General features: G+C 34.2%; 1 protein-coding gene across 1 annotated transcript in view; it reads right to left on the bottom strand.

Moving 5' to 3' along the window:
• Positions 1-339: 339 nt before the first annotated feature.
• Positions 340-12,612, bottom strand: part of ZNF280C (zinc finger protein 280C) — a 48,919-nt gene continuing 36,646 nt past the window's right edge. The window contains exons 15-20 of the mRNA XM_037511945.2: positions 9,874-10,259; positions 9,298-9,438; positions 5,671-5,733; positions 2,212-2,333; positions 2,037-2,073; positions 340-1,916 (exon numbers count right to left, since the gene is read on the bottom strand). Of these exons, the coding sequence (XP_037367842.1) occupies positions 1,901-1,916; positions 2,037-2,073; positions 2,212-2,333; positions 5,671-5,733; positions 9,298-9,438; positions 9,874-10,259 (765 nt within the window). The 3' untranslated portion in view covers positions 340-1,900. The remainder of the gene's footprint in view (positions 1,917-2,036; positions 2,074-2,211; positions 2,334-5,670; positions 5,734-9,297; positions 9,439-9,873; positions 10,260-12,612) is intronic.

Raw genomic sequence — 12,612 nt, 5'->3', positions numbered from 1 at the left:
GTTGGAACTCTGAGGGCAGGGTACCAGTATGGCCTGCAGACATCATCTTATCTTCTCAATGTGTCCTCGCATGGCCTTTCCTTAATATGTGCTCACGGAAACAGAGAGCAATCTCTCTCTCCCTCTTGGCCACCAATCCTATTGGGTTAGGACCTCACCCTTATGACCTCATTTAATTATAACTTCCTCCTAAAACCCTATCTTCAAATACAAGCACATCAGGACTTAGAGCTTCAACATATAAATTTTGGGAGGACATAATTCAGTAAATCTACAATTTTTAGATGAAGTTATTTATTAGAAAATAATTCTCGAGGCACTTTAACAATACAAATTTTATTAAAAAAATAAGTAATAACATCAAAACTGTTCAGCAAATCTATATTCAATGTAACCAAAATAAACAAACACCAAATTAAAAAAAATATACATCTATATATATATATGGGCAAGAAACAAGTGCATTTTTTGGTCCCAATATTTTTGAATATATTATCTTTATCCAAAGGAATTACATTAGTGGCTAAGAAGACATTATGTATTAGATGTACAGAAATGTAACTTTAAAACTTGTTTTAAGGTGTGTAGGAAAGATTTTTGCCAATTTTTTTATGTCTTTGAACTCACAATAACTAAGATGTTACTGATAGCCCCACAATAGACAGAGAATGGAGTAGTATCTAACTTTCTGAACAATCACCAAATTAAGAAGGTACTAATATATGAAATCTGTAGAGAATTTTAAGGAATTTCTTGGAGTCCTTAAAACAAACACAAAGTGTTAAGAAGAGATAAAAGTGGATATAACAAAGCAGACACCAATAAATCTCATGAGGAACAACATAAATCCAAGTTAACAAAATTAAATAAAAAAAAATTGAATGTTAGTATAGCTGAAAACTCCTAGGGTTAATACTGGACAAAACTTTAAATTTAGACAGTACAAAATAACTGTAACATTGGAACTGTAATTTTAAAAACTTGTTTTCCAAGAATATGAAAGTAACCTTAGTTCCCTACACAACCAGTTTTTATAATCTCCTGGACTGCATGCATGCTACAGGAAGATTAAAGGGCAGCAGCCAAAATGATTAAACTTCAACTTGGATGTTGAAGCAGTGATTTGATGGGCTTTTCTAGGTCAGAATCAACCCACAAGCTTATTAAGATCAAGAACCAAAGCCCCCAATGGGAAGTTGTGCTCAATCTGGGTCATCTTGACCCTTGAGGTCATTTCTGGCCAAATTAACATTAGCCTTATGGGAGGCCTGTCATGGAGGAAGAGACTCTCCCCAAAATCTGATTTCTTAAGGCCACAACCTAGAGGAGGTCTCACAGTCAAATAATTCACATTCCTTGGAAAGAGAGAACAGGCATCAGTTGTGTCCATCGAAGGGGGACACTGACCAGGAGTACCCTGAACATTTTATGAAATTTGTGTTGTTTCTGCAGCTGAAAAAAACGAAAAATAGAACGACGACAGACAAGGAGTAAGGGAAAAGACAGCTATCTGACCTAAAAATCTAAGACTTAAAAGAAGACAGACAAAACAGACAAAAAAAGGTGAACAGCCATATTTGAAATGCGATATTCTGAAGGCAAGTACAGCAGAGGAAACACTATTTTAAGCAGAGCAAGAAAAGACCATAGCAACAAAGGTTGTTTGGAGAAAGCCAACTGGAGAAAAAAGCATATGTTAAGATATCTTAACCTGACACCAAGATTAGGTGGAGTAAGAATCTAGTGCCGTCTGAATGCTGCAAAGAGCTGAATAATGAAAGCTAGTGTCATGAACTTGGCTGTTTAACCATTTTTATGTGAGAAAACACTCCAGAGCTTTGAACTTAGGTATTTCCAACTTGTCTTGCACCAGGTTGCACGAGCTCCATAAAGCAGGAATCTATTTCAACACGCGGCTTAAAAAAACAAAAACAAAATACTTCAATATTTTTCATTTCTATTAATGATACATTTTTAAAATGCAACAGTACTAAAACTCATCAAAGAAAAATGCACTGAGTGAAAATTAAACTTACTCAGAAATGGGTTCAGAAGTTGAGGTACTTTCAGGAACTGAAATCAGAGGAAGAGTTTACATTCAAAACAGCATAGAAGTGAAACCATCAATTTAATACACAAGAGTCCATACTGTGGCTGATCAAAAATACTGGCGTATCAGAAATTCAAAGTAACACTAGTATATATACATACCATTATTCTCGACTATTACTTGGCAAGTATGAGTTTTACGTTGACTTAAGTGTTTAGCCATACGATCTAAACCAGAAGAATCAGCTAGGAAATCACATTTAAGGCACACTAGAGTAATGCCCCTATGAAAAAATAAGGCAGAAAGAAAAGGTTTTTATCTTTTATGAGAATCCATATCCAAACTCAATAATTATTTTTCCAAGTAATAACCTGATTTGCTTTTTACATGCCATGACCACCATTTCCCAATTTTTTTTTACACAAGCCCGAGATATCTGAAATGGTACTCCAGGAAATGGCAGCAACACCACGTGATGCTAACACTTAGTGTCTTATAAAGAGTGTTCCCTCTCGTACTAGTTGCTAAAAGATAGGCGTTCAAAGATCTAAAGCCATGGCTCTAGATGCACTCATGACTTGTGGAACTTGTGCAAGGCACAGCCTTTCCGTGCCTTTGCCCATCTAAAGATATGCAATTCATTCACCAAACATGTATTTGCTGAAGACCCTCTTGCATACTCTGTGTTGTGGATGTAAGAGTGAACCAGAAAGGGTACACTCTGTGGCAACTACAATCTAATGTCTTATTTAAGTGATGATAAAATTCGGAGAAACGGGAAGGCTTTAAAAATTATTTACATAATATAATTATTGCTATTATTAGCTCATTAACAAAACATAAGTATACTGTTGCAGGTTCACTTAAAATATAAGTACTTGAAGTATTTCACCTCTATAGGAATAAAAACCAGGAGCATACCTTAGAGTGACTTCTTTGCAGCTCTAGTCTTAACAGCCTGTGTGTATTTACCTAGCTGTCATGCTGGCACATCCAAACTGATCTTCATTAAATTGAAGTCCTGTGCTTTCCTGCCCACCCTTGAAATTCACTCTTCCTGACTGGTATCTCTTATGATACCATGTCCCTGATACAAAGGCTCAAAATTATAGTTATTTCTCTTTTTTCCTTAAAACAGTTAATATATCAAACATTTCAGAGTGTTAACAGTTTATTGAACCCTTTATTCTGTGCCAGGTTAAGGGTTTTAGACATATCATCCATCTCTTGTAAATTTTACAACAAACTAAAGAGGTAGGTGCTATATTTATCTCTTTTTAAAAAAAGGTCTATGGGCAGGTTTAGTATCCTACCGAGGCCAGGACCAGGTTTGAAACAGCCCTTCCATTCCAGAACCCATGTTCTTAAATACAATGGGTTACTACTTGTTAACAACCACCGCAGGCATAGACTGTCTATGTCTCTTGTGCAGTTAGCACTCACCTTATATGCCTATCCAAATTGATGCATACCTTTGATTTTATACAAAACACCAGTGGTCTCCCCAGTGTTCTCAAATTAAAATTGGGTCCACATTTCCTAGCCTTGTTTTCAAGGATTCCATAATCTAGAGTTAAGCTCAAAATTATTCCCCCAGACTTTGATCTTAATAGCATGTTTTTTTTAATTTATTAAAAGATTTATTTATTCATGCATACAAGAAGTGGGGTACAGGCCAGAGGTGTGGGGAGATGAGAGGGTTCACCAGAGACAGAGTGGGGAACACAACAGGCAGATCAACAGAAATACACTGCTGAGGGGAGCAGCAGGCGAGTCAGGAGAGGTCTGCTGCACCATGTGGGTATCTCCCAGGCTGGGGATCAAACTCGTGCTGCAGTGGTTGTGAACAGCTTCATAGTTTGCGTCTCAATCCCTTGTACCACCAGGGAGGCCAGATCTTAATAGCATGTTATATGAACTTCATGCTCTATCCAAACTGTCCTACTCATCCTTCACTGTTTTTTGTACTTTTTTTCCTTTTTGTACTTTTATTCATATTATTCTTTAATGTAAAAAATAATTAAACATAAAATAAAAAAAAAACTGGTAAAAAAAGAAAAAGAACTAGAGTGCCCCTGTGCCTCTTATAAGTAGAAACCTCTTCTCCCTTTGAATTTAATAAATCTCATGGTGTGCATTACAAACCTCCTTGTATTACTATTACTGTAGTAATTTATGTTCACACTTATAAATTGTACATTCATTGAAGATTGGTACCAAGCCTTCTTCATCACTGTCATCTTTACAGGACCTGCTTCATTGTGTTATACATGATTAAGTGCAAAATAAATACCTAAAGGATGAACACTGCATTTTAACAAAAACAGTAATTACTAAATTTATTATCCTACTTTAGAATTATCAATATGGTAAATCCCATATGCAGAAATTAACCGATACTCTATCTAAATCTGAAACTCATCTAAGTTGAGAAGAAAGCATCTCAGATCTTTAAAGTGAGACAATGAATTTAAGAACCAAATACACAACTGATTTTAATAAGCAAGATAAAAATCAAAGTCCAATTTTTAGAATTAATAAATCCCTTTTTATTCTTATAAAAATGTACAGTAAAGGCAATACAGCTTACTCTTTTCTAATTGAATAATAGTTTTAAAATAATGCTAATATATTCTAAGAATAGAATCAAACTTTCCTCTGCCTATGAGCTGCTGATGCCACATCATCCACATATGCCTATTTCAATAAATCTATTCATTTACTCAGCAAATATTTACAGCGTGCCTACCATGTACCAGGCACTATTCAATGCCTGACAAATGTCTGGCATAGGAAAATATCTGAACCACACATATTAGTAAGAAGATAATAAACATAAGAGTTAAGTATAAATATGTTAGCTAGTAAAAAAATAAAGCAAGAAAGGGTGGTAGGGAGTGCTGGGGGTGAAGCTCAAGGGAAAGGACACTATTTTAAATGCAGTGGGGACCAGAACATGTGAGGGAGCTAACCATGCAGATATCTGAGGATGAGCAAATGAGTACTAAGGTCCTGAGTCATATCATGCCCTATTCCACTTTTCCACTAGCCCAAAGTATCAAAACAAATATTGGCTAAACTTGAGACTATGTCTTAGCCTGCGGCTATAAAATCTTGATTGTGATTTTCAAATAGCAATGACAACATAAGCAAAATAATCAAAGGCAGGTGGAGTCAGAAGGATTCAGAAGAATGTGAAAAAAAATGCTTAGGATTCAGAGCTAAGCATGTGGTACCATAAAAAAGTTTTGTGATTTTCTTTATTTCAATACAAAATAACTAATTATGAAGGCTGCCTATGGATCGAAATCAAAGAAATGTTAGTTTACTATGTATCTAAAATTTTTTTTCAATATTCAAATATTGTAGAGAGGCTTATTTATGTTATAATGTAAATCTATGAAAGTTTCATCTTAATGCCTAATACCACTGAAATAAAGTTTAGTCAGAGAATACATAATATAAGCTATCTCCTCTTTGATCTGAAAATATATCATGACTAGAACTCAGTTATGCCCAGTGGCAATCATTTCATTTCCCAACTAGGCACTCCAGCACTAGGTCAAAAAAAATTACTGAAATTTTCCAATAAAGAGAATGGAAAAAGATCAACTTGTTACCTGAGAGTTCCAGAATGCTTCTTAAAAATATAGAACCGCTTACTTGGATGGTTGCTATGAGAGCTGGGTGGGAGACAAAAGAGATTTTATTATACAATGTCATTGATTTTATAACCATATTTCAAGCCTATACTTAATTTTTGAGTTCTAAATAAAAAAAATTCTCTTCCTAAATTCTACTAGTTATCTCTGCCTAAGTCAACATTTTACCTTACATTTTTATTGCATCTATGCATTTTCTAGCATATTTCTCTGAAAATAATTTTAGATGATCGGTACCTCATGACGAGCCCTGGCTTGGCTTGTACTGACAGGCACAAAACAGCCAACACAAGGTTAACAGTTATCTTTAGGACACAAGGTAGCTATCACTAGTATACCATGAACTCATGGGAAAAGAAATATTCTAGCTAGTTATAATCCCAAGAAAGTATCCTCAAAATAGGTGTCATGGCAAATGCAAAGAATTCCCCTCTCAAGTAGATAAGAAAGACACTTAGTTAATACAAGGTAGAACTCAAATGGATGATTCCTGAGTGACTGTGGTAATCAGATACTTCACATAACGAGGTAAACTGGGAGGGAGAGAGAGGGACAAAGAATAGCAAAGAATATGGAAAAGTCACTTTAGATAACGAATGGTACAAAATATATATTAGGGAAGATTAATGTATTTTAAAGGGGCCCTGATTTCTGATTACAGAGTTAGTATGGGTTGGGAATAAGGGTACTCTACTGCTGAGAAAATGGAGATTCTGTATGTATAGACTTCAAACCTATGACGAAAGTTCACAATGTGTAGGTGACAGTGGGAGTCAGGGGGAGGTACTTAAGGCAATAAGAGAAATAAGGTAACAGAGAGGTAAGGGAAATACAAAGGGATCACTAAGGCCCTTAGAAGAGTAGATTTCAGTTCCCTGTGAGACTGATGATGAGTAAGCTCATAGTGTAAGATGATAATGAAGAGCAGGGCTGAGGTTCACTCAAAATTAGAATTAGGAAAAGGTTATGATGGAAACCTAAGGCCTAATGGGAATATTTTGGGAATAAATGAGTGTAGGGATGATACACAGACAGTTGAGTGAGAGACAGAATAGAAATGGAGGACAGAATGACCCAACGATTTAAGGAGTGCCAAAATTATTTTCCAATTTAATCTCCTATAAATTAAGGGCAAAATTAAAGGCCTATCAAGGCAGCCATGTGCTTGACACAGAATAGGAGACCTGCATTCTTCCTAACAATATACTGAAAGAAAGACTGCCTGGGTCCAAGTTTAGAGCAACAAAGGTATGGTGCAGAACCACTGCACAGGTGGGAGGCAAAGTGGTGAATTGCAGAGGGTGAACTCTAGGAAGCCATAATGAATGGTGGCAGATCAAAAGAACTGCACAGGCTTCAGGTACTTACAGGTGTATTATTTCCAGTTGAAGTTACACATTTATGCAAATGATGCCCTGAAAGAGACAGTATTAAAGAACACTAGGGTGATAGAGGTTTAGATCCTAGATAGACAATAATGCTTGCTGATTTGTTTTCTTCATAGATGCCAGTGTATCTATCAAAGGTGAAACTACCTATCATATGGTATGAGAGCAAGTGTTGGATCTCGGGCAAAATCAACAATTAAATTGGAGAATTTACAGTTGAAAAGTAAAAGATAAAACTGAGTGTGGTTAAGGTACCAAGAAAAGGAATGTAAAGAGGCAATAAGAGCTGAAGAAGAGGTAATAAAATAGAGCATCCAACAATGAAGAAAAAAAAAGCTGGTAACTGTTTAAGAGACATTGAGAAGAGTTTCAAAACTGACTGATCAAAACTATCAAATACTCAAGAAATAACAGAGGAGTAAGAATGGAAAATAGTGAGTATGCTGAATGATTAGGAAGTGACACAATCTTTACAGGGGTAGCTTTAGCTGATAAGTGAGGGCAATACTCAAATTATGAAGGATAAAGAAATGACAATCAACTATTTTTGGGCATTTGGGTTGTTTCTATAGCTTACCTATTGTAAATAGTGCAAATAGATGACTGGATCAAGAATATTACTCAGCAATCAAAAAAGATGAAACGAAGGTAAAGAAATAATCTGTGGAGGAAATGGACATAAGGGGCAGAGCTGGCTTTGAAATGTGGGGCATGTATTTTTCTGAGATTAGTCTGAATAAAGGGGGAAAACAATGTTGAAAAAGTTAATCTTAGGAAAAATGAAAAGGATGACCTCTGTAATTAGTAGTCAAGGTTAACAACTGAGACTCTAGATTAAAATCTTGAATGTACTTAAGAGGATTTAAACAGATGTTGTAGATAAAACAAAGAAGTATTTTTAAAAAGACAGGACCAAATTAAAACTAAAGATCATGCATTTAGAAATGATTGAACCAAGGAGACTGGTAGTTTAGAAGCGAGCATAGAAAGAACATAAAGGATAAGAGATTTAAGGATAGCAAAGTTAAATATGACTGAAGATGGAAAAGATTCCAGAGCAAAAACAAAGTGATATTCAAAACAGATGACAAAGAGGGTGAGGTTGACCTTGAAGTTGTATTGGTGCTGCTGGACTGGAAAGATGGGTCCAGATTCTGAAAGTCACGGGGTAATGAGAATTCAAAATGAATGAACACTATATATGATGAGGTGAAATGGGGCAGTGGTAAGGAAGGGAATACAAGTCAGAGTTGGGTGTGAAATGCAGACATTAAAGATGTTTGACCATCAAGTGGAAAGAAATCCCTTTGAGCCAAGTGCTAAAGCCAATATATATATATATATATATATATATATATATATATATATATATATATATTGGCAAATCCCCGAAAGTGGTAGCTGACTATGATCAGCAATAGAGGCCTTGTTATGGTCTGCAAGAAAATGATTTTTACTAGTTATACCTTATTTCTTATTGACAATAAATGGAATGCAATCAACCTGGCATATTTCCATCTGACCAAATTTTGTCTATTTAAAAATAAATCCATCCTAAAGGGATAAAGCAAGCTCCTACTGAGCTTCAAATGAATGCAATATGGGTTCCGAAGTCTTTCTCTAGCATAGAATATATAATAGAAGCTCAAATAATGTAAATTGATGTATAAAAAGGAATTATGACAATAACATGATGACTGGAATATCCCCATAGTCTCTCTTTCATAATTCATTGAAAGAATGCAACAGATGCTTAAAAGACAAAAAGATGGAGGGGTGGCAGGAGGGGGAGAGAGGGAGTGCATGTGCACAAGTTTTAATGTTCTCAGCATCTTTGACAAACCTGGATTTTCAAAATGACTACTCTGAAGAAAATAACATACATGTGGTTACATGTGTTCATTTGACAAATATTCTTAAAACATTTAAAATTGTATGCTTCAAGATAAACACTTAGCAAAACAAATTTCCCCAATACACTTATATTCTAATTTCATTAGTCTGTTCTTATAATTGTTGTCCCACTAATTTCACAAGTTATTAAAAGTAGTGGGTTATATTCTAAAGTTTCCTATTGCTCTAGACCCTTTTAGCTCCTTGATGTGACAAACTGGCTTCTAACAGGACAACTTTTTAAGCAAAAAACCAGAAATCTTGAATAGCAACTTTGATTGGCAGTGCATGTATTTAAACTTACCTCACCATATGATTAATAAAGGCTTTGTTACAGTTAGTGTTATATTTGCAAAAATTACAGTGGATATATATCGAAAAGTGGCTTGCAAAATCTTTAATTTTGGAATGACATTCAATGCACTTGTGAACTCCCCGACGACACCTTATGGAGACAGACAAAAGTGGTAAAAATATATTGCAAAACAAAAATAATAGGGGAAGTCTTAGGTTTTATTAATAAACCAAATATTTAAATTAACACGTTTAAAAAGACACTTATAATTTGAAATTTTGCTTTGAAACAAGCTAAATAAGAATTCTAATACCAGTTAATATTTCCATGCAATAAAAAGGATCCTATTAACCCATTCACTATCACAAGATATAACCACAAAATAGAAAAATAGTGTAAAAGATGACAATTATTAATTCAAGTTCTGTCCAGCAGTTGTAAAATGTACTTTATTATCTACTTAGCTTTTATGCCAGATAAGTCATTATAACGTAAATGTACAAGGGAGTTCTGTGATACAGTAAGTTATACTGAAATAAACTTAAGATTAAATTTTTATTGTATATTACAAAGAAAATATGTTACCTTAAATTCTTCAAGGCAATGCTGATTTTATTCTTTCTGTTGCGTTGTTTCTTTTGCTTGTAAGAGCTTTTTGCTTTGTATTTCGATGCCCCTCTACCTTGCTTACTTGCTTTAGGTTTGCTTGCAGGGGATGTAGTTGCCCGAGGTTTGCATGCCTTAGATTTGCTTGCCTTAGATTTGCTTGCCTTAAATTTGTTTGGCTTAGATTTTCTCACCTTAGATTTGTTTACATTAGATTTGCTTGTATTAGATTTTGTGGGTTTTTCAGCAATTGTAATTTTAGATTTTGGAGGTGAGACCTGAAGAGAAGAAGTACTTGGGACACTACTGGGTGATGTACTTGATGGTCTTGAATGATGAGGTCCGATTGAAGCTCGAATAGTCACCTATAAAAATTAAGACAATATATTTTAGAAAAATCATCACACTAACGTTAAAAAGACCACTGCAAACCCTCACCTTAAGGTCAAATGGTTTTTGACAAAGGTGTCAAAACAATTCAGTGGAATAAAAATAACATTATCAACACATGGTGCTGGAACAATGAGATATCTACATGCAAGACAGTGAATTGAGACCCCTACCTCACATTAGATAGAAAAATTAGCTCAGCAGTTCTAACAAGTACCTTTTTATTGTATCTGCTTGGCCTTTATCCCAGATAAGTGATAATCATGCAAATGTGCAAAGATTTCTGTGATATGGTAAATTATATCAAAACAAACTTTTAATATTTAAGTTACATTAGTACTGTATATCAGGAACGAAAAATATTACCTTAAGTTCTTCAAAGCTATGCTGATTTTATTCTTTCTGTTGCATTGTTTCTTTTGCTTGTAAGAGGTTTTATAGCTAAAACTATAAAACTCTTAGAAGAAAACACAGGAGTGAATCTTCATGACACTGGATTAGGCAATGATTTCTTAAATATGACACCAAAAGCACAAGCAATCAAAAAAAATTGATTTCACATAAATTTAGAACTTTTGTGCTTCAAAGGACACCACTAAGAAATTGAAAAGATTATTTGTAAATCATCTCTCTAGTAAGGGACTTACATACAGAATATACAAGAACTATTATGACTCAATAAAAAGACAACCTAATTTTAAAATGGGCAAATGATCGAATAGACACCTCTTCAAAGGTGATATACAAATGGCAAATAAATATATGAAAAGACACTCAACACCATTAGTTACCAAGGAAATGCGAATCAAAACTCCAATGAGCTGTTACTTAGAACCAACTAGAATGGCATTAAAAAAAAAAAACAAAACTGTAACGAGTGTTGAAAAGGATGTGGAGAAGTTGTAATATTCATATACTGCTAGTGGGAAAGAACAATGTTGCAGTAACTTTAGAAAACAGTTTAGCAGTTCCTCAAAATGTTAAACATAAGATATATCAATATAATGCAGCACACAAAACTTGTACAGGCATGTTCTAAAGTGGCTTGCAGTGATGTTTTCAGTTTTTATAGTTTAAATGGGTGAACTGTGTGGTATATGAATTATATCTCAATTGCTATTACAATAAGATTCCTACAATATAAAAAGTCACATCATTATTTTGAAAATTACAAGTATAAACTATAATCAGGTGAGTCTCCAATTTGGCCTACAAACGGTCATACCAATTAAATGAAATTTACCCTGATATTTATTTAATGTTATAATATTACAGTTTTATGTTGATACCATTTTAATAGTATTTAGTATCTCTGTGTATATGTCAACAGATATTAATGGATAATTATTAGTAGTTAGGGCAAACGATATGAATTTCAAAAGAGCACATTCTATTGCTATTTTATGCTCTGATACAGTTTTCATAAATACAGAGGGCAAAATTGAAATCTCAAAGCCTGAAATAATAACTTTGCAAAGGCCTTCATTTCTCTTTGGTAAATATACAACAGCTCTTCAGTAAATGTGACCTGTTGTCTCCAGGGCTCTCTGGGCAGGATTTATGGTTCCAAAGGTTATTGTGGTGGTTACATCAATTCATCATATGATATGGAGAGTAATAATATTCAGAATTTCCTTAAAGGGAGGTAATATAAATTTATCATTTCCAAACCATCATTCTATGTGCTTTAAACTTACATACTGATATATATCAATTATTTCACAATAAAACTAGGAAAAAACTTCATTTAGCATTCAGAAAAGGAAAATCTTCATTTATACCCACTGATAAATAATAAAAAACTGTTAACTTTCTCTTTAGTCATTTTACTATTCTACTGCCATGTACTAGAGGAGCAGACAATGAAGAAATCCTATGAAATGCATGTGGTTTGGCATCATACAAAAATTGAACCAAGAGTTAAGACCAGAGGTTAAATCTGAATACAACATCTTCCTAAGCATGTGATCTTGAGTAAATAACTAATGTTCTCTAAACCTCATCTATAATATAGGAATAACACTTGTCTTACCGACTTCATTGGATTGCTACATGAATTAAATAATACATTAAAAAAGCACACTGAAAACTTAATTCTAAAGTGTTATAATACATAAGTATCATTATTAATAATATGCTAATTATTATTATTCTTGATAAGGGAAGATATGAGAGGGGACTGCATTACTTACATTAGCATGTCTAGTCCCAGCGTGGAGTGAATGGATTTCAGGGAAGGATATTGGATAGCTTCTCTCACTCTAGATCTTTAGAGCATTGCTTTATATTATTTTAGTTCATACAAATAGCAGACATAGTAACATTAAC

The sequence above is a fragment of the Talpa occidentalis genome, unplaced genomic scaffold, assembly GCF_014898055.3.
Source record: "Talpa occidentalis isolate TD23 unplaced genomic scaffold, MPIMG_talOcc4v2.1 talOcc4.15, whole genome shotgun sequence".
Classification (NCBI taxonomy): domain Eukaryota; kingdom Metazoa; phylum Chordata; class Mammalia; order Eulipotyphla; family Talpidae; genus Talpa; species Talpa occidentalis.
This window is presented reverse-complemented; position numbering and strand designations above follow the sequence as displayed.